At 56.3% G+C, this 15,960-nt stretch overlaps 1 protein-coding gene across 2 annotated transcripts in view; it reads left to right on the forward strand.

Moving 5' to 3' along the window:
* The first annotated feature begins 577 nt into the window (after nucleotides 1–577).
* The window catches only part of LOC138809830 (rho GTPase-activating protein 42-like), a 101,031-nt gene continuing 85,648 nt past the window's right edge, over nucleotides 578–15,960 (forward strand). For both annotated transcript variants that reach the window (XM_069996858.1, XM_069996867.1), the window contains exon 1: nucleotides 578–787. In XM_069996858.1, the coding sequence (XP_069852959.1) occupies nucleotides 634–787 (154 nt within the window). In that variant the 5' untranslated portion in view covers nucleotides 578–633. The remainder of the gene's footprint in view (nucleotides 788–15,960) is intronic.

A 15,960-nucleotide genomic window follows, 5' to 3' on the forward strand; every position in this document is an offset into this window, starting at 1 on the left:
AGCGCCGGTCCGGGGCGGGGTGGAACGCGGGTCCGGGGCGGGGCGCGGGCCGGGGCGGAGCGCGGGTCCGGGGCGGGGCGCGGGCTGGGGCGGAGCGCGGGTCCGGGGCGGGGCGCGGGCTGGGGCGGAGCGCGGGGCCGGGGCGGAGCGCGGGGCCGGGGCGGGGCGGAGCGCGGGTCCGGGGCGGGGCGCGGGCTGGGGCGGAGCGCGGGGCCGGGGCGGGGCGGAGCGCGGGGCCGGGGCGGGGCGGAGCGCGGGGCCGGGGCGGAGCGCGGGGCCGGGGCGGGGCGGAGCGCGGGGCCGGGGCGGAGCGCGGGGCCGGGGCGGGGCGGAGCGCGGGGCCGGGGCGGAGCGCGGGCTCGGGCCGGCCGGGCGGCTTCGCCCTGGGAGCTCGGGGTTCACTGCGCCGCTGACGCCGGGACCAGTCGGAGTGCGGAGCCGCCGGAAGTGGCCGCGCGCCGCCCGCCGCCCGCCGCTCTGAGCCCGGGCCGCGGCCTCCAGCCCCCGCCCGCCCGCGCGCCGCGCCCCGCGGCCATGCGCCCCGCCGCGCCCGCGCTGAGCCGCCCCGCGTCCCGGCCGGCGCCGGCGGAGGAAGCCTGAGCGGCGCGGAGCCCGGCGCAGCCCGCGGGCGCCATGGGGCTGCCCACTCTGGAGTTCAGCGACTCGCTCCTGGACAGCCCCGACTTCAGGGAGCGCCTGCGGTGCCACGAGGTGGAGCTGGAGCGCACCAACAAGTTCATCAAGGAGCTGCTCAAGGACGGCTCGCTGCTCATCGGGGCGCTGCGGGGTGAGGGACGCGGGCCGGGACGGCGCGGGGTGCGGGCGGCGCGAGGGGCGCGGGCCGGGACGGCGCGGGGTGCGGGCGGCGCGAGGGGCGCGGGCCGGGGCGGCGGGGCGCGGGCGGCGCGGGGGACGCGGGCCGGGACGGCGGGGCGCGGGCGGCGCGGGGCGCGGGCGGCGGGAGGGCCGCGGGCCGGGGCGGCGCAGGGCGGGGCGCGGGGTACGTAGGGGAGCCCTGGACCCCAGGGTGCCGTGGTCCCGGTTCCTTTTCCTTTGTTTGCGGGCGCGGGGGCCGAGCCGCGCTCCCCCGGGTGTCGCGCGTCCGCGTCCACGGTCGGCTTCCCGCCGCAGCCCCGCGGACCCGGGAGATCCCCGGAGCCCCGTCCGTCCCGGAGCTGGGCAGGGGGTGCGCCGCTGCCTGTGCTCTTGGGGTTACCTCGCCTGAAGCACTTTAGAAAGTCTGTGGCTGGGAGGAATCGAGAGCCCCTCCCGCACGCCGGGCGCTCGGGGAGATGGTGTCCTGCGTGTCCTTCCGCTGTGCCGTGTCCGTGGTCCTGTCTGTGCTGTGTCTGTGGTCCTGTCTGCTGTGTCCGTGGTCCTGTCTGTGCTATGTCCGTGGTCCTGTCTGTGCTGTGTCCGTGGTCCTGTCTGCTGTGTCTGTGGTCCTGTCTGCTGTGTCCGTGGTCCGGTCTGCTGTGTCTGTGGTCCTGTCTGTGCTGTGTCTGTGGTTCTGTCTGCTGTGTCCGTGATCCTGTCTGCTGTGTCTGTGGTCCTGTCTGCGCTGTGTCCGTGATCCTGTCTGCTGTGTCTGTGGTTCTGTCTGTGCTGTGTCTGTGGTTCTGTCTGCACTGTGTCCGTGGTCCTGTCTGCTGTGCCCGTGGTCTGTGCACCGTGGTCCTTCTCTGTGTCTGTGGTCCTGTCTGCGCTGTGTCTGTGGTCCTGTCTGCGCTGTGTCTGTGGTCCTGTCTGCTCTGTGTCCGTGGTCCTGTCTGCTGTGCCCGTGGTCCGTGTGCCGTGGTCCGTGTGCCGTGGTCTGTGTGCCGTGGTCCGTGTGCCGTGGTCCGTGTGCCGTGGTCCTTCGCTGTGTCTGTGGTCCTGTCTGCGCTGTGTCTGTGGTCCTGTCTGCGCTGTGTCTGTGGTCCTGTCTGCGCTGTGTCTGTGGTTCTGTCTGTGCTGCGTCTGTGGTTCTGTCTGCGCTGTGTCTGTGGTTCTGTCTGTGCTGTGTCTGTGGTCCTGTCTGTGCTGTGTCTGTGTTCCTGTCTGTGGTTCTGTCTGCGCTGTGTCTGTGGTTCTGTCTGTCCTGTGTCTGTGGTCCTGTCTGCTGTGCCCGTGATCCGTGTGCTGTGGTCCTTCTCTGTGTCTGTGGTCAGGTCGCTGCCTGTGGTCTGGGGACCCCCACCGGCCTCAGGGCTCCCCCTCCTCCTTGCCCTCCAGGTGGGGCCTTCTCGCCTTCCAGCTGCAGAACTTGGCTTGGGTGAGGAAGACATTGTCAGAAACTTAAGTGTTCCAGACATGGCTGAAGGACTCGAAGCGAAGGCTTTCCCCCTAACCCTGCGTCTTGGGAGCTTTTCCATGCTCTCTTTCTCTGAAGTGAACATCTGAATCTAGCCTCCAGTGCCCACCCGGCCTGGAGTCCTTCCAGTGGTCCAGTAACCGCAGACCTGGGGGCCTTTGTCTGGGTCGCAGGCGAGGATCTGTGCAGCCCGCATGTATTTTGCGTTGCATACACACAGTGGCGATGCAGCGGAGATGTGCCTTGAGAGGATGCGTTCCAGAATCCTGTTTTGTTTTCACCAGCCAGAAGACTAAACATATTGACTTGCCACTTCTGCTGCTTAGCTGGAGTCAGGAAAAGAGGTTCCCTGCCACCTCTGAGCTGGACCGTGGCTTGCCCACGCTTCTTCAGAAAGAGCTGCCCTGCACCTGGGTCGGAGCAGGCTAGCAGGGCCCCCCTTGTCCCCTACCCTGGGGCGGTGGCGGTGGCGGTGTGTGTAGGGGCAACCAGGGTTTGCAGAGTAGAAAATACCACACAGACCCGATCCAGGCTGCGCAGGGACACCGTCCTTCGGAGGACTCTTGAGCGTAGCCTGGTAAACACCAGATGCGTTTTCCCGCCCCACAGTGAATGAACGTGCTTGAGGCCTGACCTCCCCAGCCACGCAGACCCCAGCTTCATGAATTTGGCCCTGTGCGCTGGGGCGCATTGTTTTGTTCCAGGACAAGGGCTTGAACTCAGAGCCTCACACGCGTGCTTGGCTTTTTCACTGGAGGCCAGCGCCTTCCACTGAGCCACACGTCGCTTACACAGAGCTTCACCTTAGTGACATGTGACTGTGACTTGCTTCCTTGTGGAACAAATTCTCAGCTTTGCTGCCTCAAGGAGGCTGTGGTAGGGTCCAGGGCCTGTGAAGGTGCTATGGTGTTGGGGGTCCTGGGCCTGTGAAGGTGCTGTGGCGTGGGGTCTCTGGGCCTGTGGAGTGGGGTCCCAGGCCCGTGGTGTGGGGTCCTGGGCCCGTGGCGTGGGGGTCCCGGGCCCGTGGCGTGGGGTCCTGGGCCTGTGACAGTGCTGCTTTTTCCTGTCCCACCATTTGCTGTGCCTTGCTCTGAGCTCAGCCTGCAGCTGCAAGTGCTCAGTGCTTAGTTCTTGTTTTCTGCCTTGGAGCAGGCTGAGCTATTATGACTGTGTGTGTGTGTGTGTGTGTGTGTGTGTGTGTGTGTGTGTGTGTGTGTGTGTGTGTGTGTGTGTTTACACTTTGCTGTTTCATGAATAAGTACTGACTTACTAAGACAATATTTGCACCTGGTATTTCAAGTTCCCACTCTACCTGTTTGCTTTCTTTCTTCTCTTTGGCTCTTTGCTGGTTAGTTGGGAGATGGTCTCACGGACTTTCCTGTCTATGTTGACCTTTTAATCCAGGTTCTCAGCTCTTGGCCTCTTGAGTGGCTCCAGGGCCTGGCATTACTTCTGTTCTTGCTGATAAGTTTTCTGGTGTTTTGGCACGAGTTCTCTTGGCTAGTGCCCCTGTGACTGTCCTTCCCAGCGAGGCCACAGGCCCCGGGACCCTGGTGGGGTGGTATGCTCTGAAATGAGCCTAGCAACAGCACTGATTTGGCGGGGAGAGCCTTTTGCTGCACCTTGCCCAGCAACACCTGACCAAATCTGACCAAGGCTTTTCTTTCATTACCTCAGGTTTGAGTTGGCCAGCTGTCTAGTCTGCCTTCAAGATGGAGTTTCTCCAGCCTGTATGTTTAGGATTCTGTTAAAGGAAAAGGAAAATGACTGGGCTCTAGTTCGCATCTAACTTACTCTGATTGTTCGTGTATGCATGCACAGAACTGATTTTGTGTGCAATGTGTTATCTTAAAAAGAGAATCCGTTTACCACTTCCACGTAGACAGCGCTGAGGGCTACGCTCAGCCTGCCAGCCATGGTGAATGGATCCAGGGCAGGGCAGGGCTGTGGCAGGGATTTCCTCACTCAGGCACGGCTCATCACATTCCACGTGGTGTTGCAGCCGTGGTTCAGTTCTCCCTGCTTTTCCCAGTGGAGGCTGCGCTTGGGAATCTCCTTTTCCTGCCTGCTTCCATTGCTGGCTTCTTTTTAGGGGCCAGATGGCCTGTGTTCTGGGAACAGAAGTTCCTGACAGAGGGGACACGTGCCCAAAGCAGCAGGAGGGCATGGCTCCCGGGTGCGCTCGCGCCGGTCCATGCTGTGTGCACTCTGTGGACGTGGCCAGGGAGGTGCACAGCTGGAGCCAGCACCCATGGTTTCAGACCGAGGTTTGAGGTTCAGGGCTGTGGTGTCTTGTGGTTGGGGACCAGGTAGGTTCTACCCCAAGAGAAAACCCAGAGAACAGAATCCACGTGACTCTTCCTTCCGTCCGCAGTGTTTTGCAGCTGTCCGGGCCGAGAGGCATCTTGTGCCAAGCCAGGCTTCGGTGCGCTCGGGGCCTGCCAGAACTGTTGATGGCACAAGCCAGGAATTAAGAAGGGAAAAAAGAAAAAAGTGTGAGACATTGGCCGGGTCTCCGTGTCCCTGGGGACTCCCAGCTTAAAGTGAGAACGCTCTTCCGGGCCATTTCCAGCTTTGGATTTTGTACCCAGCCTCTGCTTCGCAGGGGCGGAGCTCCCAGCTGGCCTGTGAGCCAGAGGTCAGCCAGCACCCCAGATCCGGCGGGGCCCTGCTCTTTGGCTTGGGCCTCTCAAGCCAAGGTCAGGACTGAGTCAAATGAGCAGAAGTGGCTGCACCCTTGAACGCACTGTGATTAATGTTGAGAGGCTTTGATTCCGTCCTGGTGTTGCACCCGTGTTAGTTTCCCGGAGCCTTGGCACTCTTGGAGTGAGCGAAGCTGCGTGGCATGGTGGCTTCACGCTCCCTCTCTGTGCCTCTAAGCAGAGTCCTCAGCTCTCCTGGATTTCCTTCCCAGAGTAGACACAGAAGTGTTCTCTGGGCAGTAGCTGTGGGAACTGGAAGTTGGTCTCTTCCTTGGGGAGGAGGTGGCTTCACCAGGCCCCTCACCCCCCCCCCCAACCCCTCCCCATTCCCAGGAGACTAGGACTGTGCTGATTGGATACATCTGTATATCCACGCCGGTAGGCTCTTCTACTCAGGTTTAGAGACATCAACAAATCAAATCTCACTGAGCCAGTGTGACTTAGCAGTGAAGCATTCACGATGGGGAGATGGGAGGGAGGGAGGGAAAGGGGGTTATTTTGTCTGCCCTCGCTTCCCACAGTCCTGCTTCTCACCAGACCAGGCGGCACCTGTGCCTGCCCGGCCCTCCGAGGGGGACGTCCTTCCTGCTCCTTCCGCTCTCTGGGTAGGAGCCGGAGTGAGTGCGAGCCTGCTACTCGGCCAGCTTTCAACCTTTCCCCCAGTCTGTTGGGCCTCTGCCCAGAATCAAATAACCCTGGTGGTGTGTCCCGGGGGCCGGGCCTCCCCAGCCCTGGCCGCTCCCTGCAGGTCCTGGCTGGAGGGCAGCAGCCACGGACATGCCACGCCACCACGGCGGCAGCGTCATTCGTGGGGCTGCCTTGACAGATCTTGAAGCAGAGGAACAGAAAAAGGATGAAAACCGGGCAGCCAGAGGAAAGGCCATTGTGATGACTTTGCTTGGGGCCAGTTGAATTTCTCCTTCAGCGTGCATGTCTCTGGGAGCACGGGTGCTGGGGGGGGGAGTGTTTGCATCAAATTGAAATTCTTGGCTAATCAGAAGTCTCCATTCTTTATGTCTATAGTATTCAGATTTAATTCTCTCATAAACCCACTTATATCTAGTCTGCAGGCGGAGGTTTGGAGGGCTGCGGTTGGAGGGCAGTCTGGGAAAAAAGTTATCATGACCTCTCATCTCAGCAAACATGCTGAGCATGGTGATGCAGGTCTGTAATCTCAGCCTTGTGGGAGATGGAGGTCAGAGGGTTGCCGTCCACTAGCTGCAGGCAAGGAGCAGGAGACCTCCTCTGGAAATGAACAAACAGGAAAGGATGAGGCGCTGGTGTGGCCTCCGTGGGAAGCCCGAGTGGGCTGTGTTGGGTAGGGGACACCAGCCGCCCTGCACCGCAGGAGACTGGATCCCGTGTCAGCCATGCCATCCATGAGACTTTGTCCTTTAAAGAATTTTTCCTGCCCAAAATGTGCATTTATCTTTTTTTTTCCTAATGGAGCCTGTGGTGTCTACATGGTGGCGTGGAGTTAGAGCCCCACGCCAGCACCCCCCGCGCACAGGGCCCTGCCTGCCTGCCGTGGGCCCAGCCCCCACCCCACAGCCTGGGCGGGGCCCGGGGCTCAGCCCGAGGAGGAGCCAGAATCCGCCACGGCCAAAGCAGCCTCTCGCCCCTGGCTTCCGTCAGGGCCCACCTCTGTTTTGGTCCTAAATTATTCCGTTTTTGGAATTGTGCATTGTGTCGAGAGTAAGGTACCCACAGTTACCCGGTGACGAACGGATGTGAATATAATGCTTTTGGCTAAGTATGTGTTGAGACTCTTTGATTATGCTGTAATGGCACCAAGGGCAGCTATCCGGTCCACCTCCAGGTGTGCTAGTTACCTAGGAGACACAGGCACTGGGCGGAGACTCAGTGAAGAGGAGGGAGGAGTGGGTCTTGCAGACTGGTGACAGGTCCAGGAGCCTTGAAGAGACCTCGCGGCCTCCATTACATCCTCGCATGGCTGGTGGTTCTGATTGCTTGGCCTTTAGTCTTTCCATGAGAACTTGGGGTTAATTATTTCTTCTCCCCCTGCCCCCCGCGTGCGTGTGTGCATGCGTGTGTGCATGCGTGCGTGCATGCGTGTGTGCGTGTCTATGTGTGTGTGCATGTGTATGTAGGAGACAGCATGGCTTGCGAAACTCCAGCAGGTTACTGAGAGTTGGGCAGGAAGAAGCCGGGATAAATACAGTCTTTATTCTTTTTTATTTTGTCCAGGACTGGGACTCGAACTTGGACTCTGATGCTTGCTTTTGCTCACTGGCTGGCACTCTACCCCGGAGCCATGCCTTCACCCACCATCTGTGTTCTGTAACCACATTTCTTTCCCATTTGTGAACCCGTCCTTGGTCAGTTATTGGCTAGCAGCTTTTCAGTTTGTAGTCTTCCTGTGCTCTGCCCACCAGCCTTTCCATGTCATGTTCTGCCTGACCTGCTTTTCCTTCTTTTTAGTTCCGACTGTGTTTGAAGAGTGCCTTTCACTCCTTTAGAAATGACATCAAGGCAGGTGTACCCCACACATGTACGTGCACACATGCGTGTGTGCTCACGTGCACACACACACGTATATAATCTTGAGGTCTGGACTGTTTTATTCAGTTTGGGAAGCATATGGTTTTGTGGACAGATGCACCAGCCCAGGTGGGTGTTTCATTGGATCGTGTCTAGTAGTAATAGCCCTCAGGGTTTCTGGAATAAGGTTTAGGTGTGGAGCCCCTGAGCCCGGAGTGAGCTTGCTTCCCCCGGGACGTCTTCTGATTGCCTGGGCTCGGGTCTGGTGTCTGAGCTGGGGTGGGAGGGCACACAGTTACTTGCTGTCTCTGGGCTCTGATGCTCGGGGAGATGGGAGTGGAAGGTGTGGAGCCCCACAGCGGCCTTGCTCTGTCCGGGCAGCTTGGCCACCAGCCGGGCGGCTGTGGCTGGGTCTAGGCTGGGGCCTCTGCGTAGACCTGGTGGAGACTCGGCCCAGGCTGGTGGCGTGTTGTGTAGGACACGGCTGCATGCAGACCCTCCAGCCTGTGCCAGCTGACTGCCCCTGTGCCAGCTCACCATGGCTGCGGCAGACACCGGGGGCAGGTCCCCGCAGGCGGCAGCTCTGGGGGCTTGGCCTCCGAAGGGCTGGTGGGCTCTGCGTTCGGGGTCTGCGCAGGGCGGGCGGGAGGGGGCAGAGCGAGGAGGAGAGCAGGCACCCCACCATCTCCTCCAGGGACTGTCCTACTCAGAGCCTTGCCACTGTGGACGGAGCGAGGCGGCCAGCCGGAGGCCTGCAGGGGAACGCCAGGCTCTCTGCCTTCTGCCAGGGGATAGGTGGGGACGTCAGTGAATCCAGTCTGGAGGACTCGGCCGTAGTGACACCTTGGCTCTGTCTTGTCCAAGTGATCGCCGCTGCCATCCGTCCCGAGCTCCTGTCTGAGCAGATTCTGTTTCCTTTGGTGACCCCGAGTTTTCCCATCCGGAGGCCGGCCTTCCTGTTGCCACACCACAGTTACCTCGTGTTCTTTTTTCTTATGAAAAAGAAGAAAACAAGTAAAAAATGTTGGCTCCTGGGCCCCCGGCGGCTCCCAGCAGGTATGGTTTTGTAACAGGCCCTCAGAAGCCTCTCTGTTACTCCAATCACGAGGGACTGGAGCCGACAGAATGATGCAAGACTTTCTCAACTTTTTTTTTTTTTTTTTTTGTGAAAATGTGCAGAATCTTTCTAGCAGAGCCCTGAAGCTCTTGAAGACTGAATGTTCCTGTAAGGGCATTGTTTTACATTTGTGGGGTGCAAGGTGAAAGGTTATTGTGACCTTTCCTATGTCCAACTCTGCTACCTTTGCTGAAAGCCCTTCAGAGGAGCAGTGGTGGATTTGAGTTGAAGTGGGCTTGTGTGTGAAAGAGCACACAGATTCGGGGTTGCTCGTGTGCCTGTGGGTGATCCTGGGAGGATGTGGCGCCCTTGGAAGCTGCCTCCCCGCTTCGGCTCCCTTCTGGCACCGTGGGAAGGACCTGCAGCTCAGGTGTGAATGCCGACCCTCAGCCTCTGCGGCTGCGGCCTGAGCGGGACAAAGAGGTTCACAGACGTTGGTTCAGGTAGAGACACGTCGGCTAGGCTTTCATGTTCTCTCACTTGCTTAAGTTGAAGAATTTTAGGCAGACCTAAAGAATTCTTACTTAGGTCAGGTTGACTTTTGGACCCAAATTAATTCACTCTTGTAAAATCTCTCTCTCTCTCTCTCTCTTCCTATTTCTTCTCTCTGTTGCCAGTTGGTAAAGATAACTCGGCTCTTTCTGCTCATGTGTATGTAGGCCTGGGAAAAGCTTAACGTAGTGGCAGTGATGTCTGGCACTGGGGAGGACCGTCCCCCCTCCCCGTGCATTTCCTGTTCTACATGAGGAGAACGGTCCAGGACGGTCCAGGCCTCATCCCGTCCCTGGCACAGGACGTCCTGCAGTTGTTTAGCTCAGAGAACCTAGTGGCCCTGAGGACAGATGAAGTGCAGGGAGAGGAGGCTCCCAGGCAGCTGTGCTGAGCCCTGGGGGCTGGCTTGCTGCTGCTTCTGCCAGGCCCTCTCCCCCTCCCCCCTGCCTCCCTCCCTCCCTCCCTCCCTTCTTCCTTCCCTCCCTCCCCCCTGCCTCCCTCCCTCCCTCCCTCCCTTCTTCCTTCCCTCCCTCCCTCCCCCCCTCCCTCCCTTCTTCCTTCCCTCCCTCCCCCCCTCCCTCCCTCCCTCCCTCCCTCCTTCCCCTTCCTCTCCCTCCCCCTCCCCCTCCCTATTTCTATGTTGTATAATAGATAGACCTTCTGTGCTTGTCCCACGGTCTTCAGCCAGTCCTCTTTTTCCCTTTTCGTTTCTGCTTGGGAAACGTCTTCTGGCCCATCTTCAAGCACTCTGCTGCTCTCCTGGCTGTGTGTAGTCTCCTGATGAGCTCACGAAAGGCATTCTTCATTCTGTGACTCTAATTTGTTGCATTTCCTTTTGATCCTTGCTCAGAGTTTTGACTTTTCCATTCGTTCTTGCACGTTTTCTGCTCTTCCCATTAGAGCCCTTAAAATATCCATCACATTTTCTTCACAATTCCCAGTGTGATGATTCAGAGCTCCATGTCCTATCTGAGTCTGGGTCTGGTTCTTGGTTTGTCTCTCCAGGCAGTTTCTTTTGGCCGCTGAGCACTGAGCAATAGAAACTGAGGTGCAAGGCTTTAGTGTGAGGCCTTGCTCCCGCAGGGGACACTTAGTGTTTGTTGGGACGGGGGAGCCAGGGGCAGCATCCTCACCGGCCTCCTCTGTTGTCTTCGCGCTCACACTTTCAAGGCTTAAGGAAGGCCCAGCTGCTTTGGCAGAGCATATCAGAAGTCTGCAGGCGAGCGAAGAAGGCATGCAGTTTAAGTAAAGTTTAACTAGAGTGGAAAGCTCTGTCCTTTTGTCAGCATGAAATACATCAGTCAGGGCATGATTTGCTATTTCCTTTTTCAAATCCGTAGATGAAATCTTGTGTGCGGTTTACTTACACTACCCCCTTCCCACATTATCATACGGGATTCAAATAGAAACGGCAACTAGGAGACCTTCTCGCCCACTGTTCACCCTCACCCTCCTGCAACTGATGACGAAACACACCCTCCAAATGCCTGAGTTTTGCCACTTTATTAAAGCAGTCTTGCTGGTTCTGTTTCTGACTTGTACCTGTCGATGGGCGTACATGCCAGTTAGTCTACTCTAGTGCACTTACAGAGATGCATCTCATTTTCTATTTAGTCTATTATGCTCGCATTTTCTTACCAAAACAAAGTTAAAGTACACAATGACATCTTCCACTGTCAAACACAGCAGGATCGCACCCACAGCTGTCAAATCAAATTCTTGAGTGCCAGCTGCTGCTTTTAAGATGAGATTAACCAAAGCACTCATGAAAATCAGGCACAAGAGACAAGTTGGTGATTGTAAAGGTGGAAGCAAGGATGTCTTCTTCAGGGCTTCCGGCCAAATAAAAGAAGTAGTGGTGTGTAGGGAGAGTGAATTCAGGAGATACAGGGATTACTCAGTGCAGGTCCATACCTGGTAGAAATTGCTAAAATATACAATTTGCTCACGAAACGTTATATTAAAATTAAAAATCATAGTTGGTCCTACGCCCCTTCCCTTCTGATTGTTTTTCCGTTGGTGCCTCACCCAGAGTTTGTCAGTCTTGACCCGGTGTGGTTTCCGTGGTGACCCTGTGGAAGTAGGGTGACCCTCGGGGGCTTCCTGCAGGCTCTGGGCACCACAGAGACCTCACTGCGATCTGATCTGAGAGGAGCTGGCTGCGGAGGCGAAATGCAACAGGGCTGAGAGGTGGAGCGGCCGCGGCAGCCTCTGAACTGTGGTTCCACGTTCCCAGGTTGGCGGCCGCGTCTGCGTGCTGAGAAGTGGTCAGGGCTGGGACAGTCCAGGAAACTAGGGTTCGTTTTTATGCGTGTGTTCATGGAAAGTCCATCAAATAGGATGTACCTCAACCAGAGGACAAGAATCACGTTCTGTGATCGAGGGTCCGATTTTACAAGAGACCCCTGTTTACACCGTTTCAAAAGAGATTCCTAACTGTGCAGAAGATTTAGTGTCTTTCTGATTCCACATAACCATCCGAGGTCTGAAGCAGTGAGTGGAACGCACTTTGATTGGATGGCACGCATTTTGTGCCCTGGGTGGTGGGCATGGACAGCATGTTTTCAAAGCAGTTGGCCTGCCTCTTCCGTGATGATAAACGGGGCGTCGTGATGCCGACTGGGTTCCAGGGAAGGGTGGTGTGCTCCGGGCGTCTGACCCCGCCAGGCCCGCGGGCCAGCTGCAGGGCCGTCGCCAGATGGCTTCGTGGAGCCCGGCCTTCGACGCTGGGCACCATTCTTTCTTCAGAGAAGTCTGCCTCATGTGGACTTCTTCATTATTGTGTTTTGACTCTAACCGTGCAGCGCACGTGCTGATTCACGGCGTAGCGCCGTGCTGGGAGAGCACGTGGGTGTGGAATCCAGGGAGGAGTACACCCGCTGTGCCGAGGGAGGACCCTCGGGCAGGGCTGGGTACTCCCAGCTGATCGGAATAAAGATGCGGCGGATCACAGCGTAACCGACACGGGCACACGCTCACAGGCACTCTAGAGCTGTCCATAATACTTGACCTGTGTTTGGGGTTTCCAGAGCCCTGGCCTACGCAGATGACTTCCCCGTGGCCCCCAGAATCCTCATCCTGCTCTCTGGGGAGGAGTGAGTGTGGAGGAGGCTCCCGCGTGGGACCCCCCTTCCCCACTCCGTGAACGTTTCTGTGACTCCCTTCATTTCTGTGACTGCGGCCAGCAAGGCTCTGCTTTACTCTGCTTTCTCCTGCCCAGGGGTGCTGCCCTTTGCTTTCTGGCCTTTTAAGAGTCTTGCTAAACCATGGGGAGGAGACACCCAGAGTGACTCCAGTGGCCGAGTCCCTGCATCGCTGTTTTAAATCCGTAGGGATCTGGGGAGCGGTTTGAGGGAGTCGGGGTGAAGTCCTGGGTTGAACAGTATCTTTCTCACAGGAATATTCCTTACTGGAGGTAACGGCACGCTGGGCGCCACGCACAGAGTCCTGAAGTCGGGCGGAAAGGACAGGTGTGCTTTCCGAGCGTGGACCCAGTTTTCTGTGGCATCACAGCCAGCGCTTTCTGCCTGGGAGGTGACTTGAAGGAGTCGGGGAGAGGTCTGGGCGTGGGTGTCCTTAGTCCCGGTTGGCTGGTGAAGAGAGGGGGAGAGTTCTCACACTTCTCTGGAGCGTGTTCCCCTCTCCCTGCTCCCCTGCCCGCCTTTGTGGCCTCTGGGTGTCTCCTCGGCATAGCTCAGGGGTGAGCCCGGTGGAAATCCCCTCCAGAGCTTTCCTGGAACAAACCTGGGTTGAGAAATCCTGGGCGCTGGCGTCACAGGCCACGGACTGAGGTGCAGAGTGAGGGGCTGGGGAGAGCACCCCCTTGTCAGGGGCTGGAGCTCCAGGCCCCACCATTGTCAGGTGGGTGCTCTACCACTTGAGCCACACCCCAGCCCTTTTTGCTTTAGGTTATTTTTCGGACATCATCTTGCTTTTTTGGGGGGGCCTGAACCCTGGGCCTGGGCGCTGTCCCTCAGCTCTTCAGCTCAAGGCTAGCGCTCTACCACTTGAGCCACAGCGCCACTTCTAGCTTTTTTCTTTTTGCTCGAACCCAGGGCCTCATGCATGCAAGGCAAGTGCTCTACCACTGAGCCACCTCCCCAGCCCCATCGTCTTGCTTTTATCTGGACCGCGTTGTGTCTGCAGTCCCCATCTTTGTCACCTCCTGAAGGATCTGGTTACTGTATTACGTAAGCAGAGCACTGTGTCTTTTTCTCCCAGTTAAAATTGTTATGTGTGTGTTGCTTACACAAAGATGTCTTTTTGTCAAAGAAAAGACAAGCACTGTGTTATTCCCCTTGACGGGACACCCTCACAGCTCCAACCACCCAGCATGGCGGAGGGAAAAGCCCATCTGCACCAAGACAGGCAGGAGCCTGGGGAAAGACAGCCGGCAGCTGGACTTGAGGAACGGGGGTCGGCCTCCATCCCAGGGGTGAGAGGAGGCCTGAGGGAGGAGGCCCGAGGGGCGGCAGACACTCGCCTGGGGATTCAGGAAAAGCGCCTGGGGCTGAGGGGTGGGTCTGTGTGAGTGGCCAGGAAGGAGGTCGGTCCACCTGCTGAGGACACAGGCAGCCTCTGAGGGAGGAATCTGGACATCTGTTTCCATTTGCATCTGGAACATTCCTGGAGGCTTCTGTGTTAGGGGCTTGGCCTGTATGGTGTCTATGGGGGCCGATGTCAGGTTGTGGGGGGCAGGGCCTGCTGGGAGGAAGTCAGGTCATGAGGGGTGGGGCCTGGCAGGAGGAAGTCAGGTCATGAGGGGCGGGGCCTGGCAGGAGGAAGTCAGGTCTGAGGGGCCATGGGGAGATATTTGGACTCTGGCTTCTTTGTGTCCCTGCTTCCTGTCAGCCATGATGGGACAGACCTTTCCCCTCAGCAAGCACCATGGGTCCTGAGTCATACAGGCCCAAGGGGAAGACACCAAGTGGCCATGGACTTTAGCTTCGGCCCTCCTTTTAGTTCGAGGATCCAACCCCAGGCCTCACACCTGCCGGCCAGGCTTGTGCTGTGAGCATGTTTTCACCCTGCGCCCTGCATGTCAGTCAGAGAATTGCTCCTTGGTGTCCTGCAGGGCTCGGCTTACAGCTTCTCTCCATGGGATGTAGCTATGCATGGTGCTTGTGAAGTTTGTTTTCCCGGATTAGGTGAAAAAGCAAGTTTTCATGGAACTCTGGTTTCTACTAACTCCTAGAGACAGAGTATAAGAGTGGAATTATTTTATCATGGATAAAGTGAACATGTGGAAACCTGTTATTTTATTCATGTTTGACTGTTTTGTTTTCTTTAAGAAGAAGCAGGGGCGGGTGCCTGTTGAATTCGTGCCAAGGTCAGTGCTCCCTATTTTGTCTGCCTGTTTAATAATCTTCATGCAGAGGCAATTAGACGGCCACTCCCACTGGTAATCCATGCTATCAAGAAACCACGGACTGCAGAATTTAAGGGCAAAAGAAGTAAGATTCAAATGCTAAAACCAGACCTAGTTTGAAATCGTTCTGAAGAGTGCTTGTGCTCTTCCAGAATTTCAGGATTAAGTTAAAGAAATATACAACAGCAATATACACACTTGAGAATGACATATTTTCTTCTTAAATTATCTTGAACTCCTTAAAAAAAGTGAGATAGAAATATTAACTGTATAATTAAAGACTTGTTGATGGATTACCTTTAGTCAATTGTCAAAGCAATTGAAAAGTGACTGGACTTCAGTGAAATTTCAGGATCTGTTCCTTGGTTCTAAAACAATTTTGCTTCAACATAAAACTCTTAACTTGAAAAATTCAAATCCTGAGAAACATTTTTTATGACCCTGAAAAAAATCAATTTTGGATTACATATTGTTCTGAAAGGGATGAAGTAGACCCAGCTGAGTTTTATTTGTGTAGTTAACTTCAAGAATAATCCCATTTATTAAGGCAGTAGGGATTAAATATTTTTACATGTTGAAAGTGTGCTAAGTCTTTAAAACCAGGTCTGGAGTTTTAAAATAAGGGGCATAAAGAGCAGTGTGCTAGTAACATGTAGTGTGCCCACACCCTCTCTTCCCTCCCCCTCCTTCCCTCTTTCCTAGCTCCCCTCATTCTGTAAACACAACTTGCTATGGCTGGGTGGGGAGAAGGCTTCCAGGAAGTAGGGTGAGGAGAATGACTTTTCCCATGACCCTCACTCTCATGTTGTTCCAAGGGCTCCTACTCAGAAATGCCTTGATAACCACACTCATTCCTGACATACCCCCTCTTACCTCCCCCCTACAGCTGCCCACTGCCATCTGACCCCCAGTCCAGCTGCAGCTTCTGCGAGCACCAGTGGAGGAGGCTTTCACCTAGAGCCCTGTAGATCTGCATCCATCTTTGCTGAGTGCGCGCGCGCGCGCGCGCGTGTGTGTGTGTGTGTGTGTGTGTGTGTGTTTTAACAAAAAGAAGTTCAGTTACTTGGTGCGATCTGGAGTTGAGAGGACTTCAAAAACTATTTTGTTTTTGGACATACTAAATCTTGTATCTGTGTGTTCCTCCTTCCTGAGTGATTTCTGGGACTTTCTTATTTTGATGAAGTCTGAAATGCTAAAACACTTTGTTTTCTGTTCTGTGACTTTTACCGTTCACATGAAAGCTTTCAGAGGATTGAGAGTGCTGTCCAACATCCTCCCCCTGGCTGGTTTACAATGCACACTGAAGTTTCTTCTTCTGGTATAGAAAGGAAGAAAGGGAGAAAAGATATTTGCTGAGTAAGCCCTAGAGGAGGGCACTGCAGTTATGTCTCTAATTTTCTGAATAACAATGCAGTGAGCATGCTGTTTTTACAGACAGAACACGAGCTGTGAGAAGAGGTAATCGGCTGGAGAGAGCAAAGATATT

The sequence above is a fragment of the Dipodomys merriami genome, unplaced genomic scaffold (assembly GCF_024711535.1).
Source record: "Dipodomys merriami isolate MVZ:Mamm:240054 unplaced genomic scaffold, mDipMer1.0.p SCAF_103, whole genome shotgun sequence".
Lineage (NCBI taxonomy): Eukaryota > Metazoa > Chordata > Mammalia > Rodentia > Heteromyidae > Dipodomys > Dipodomys merriami.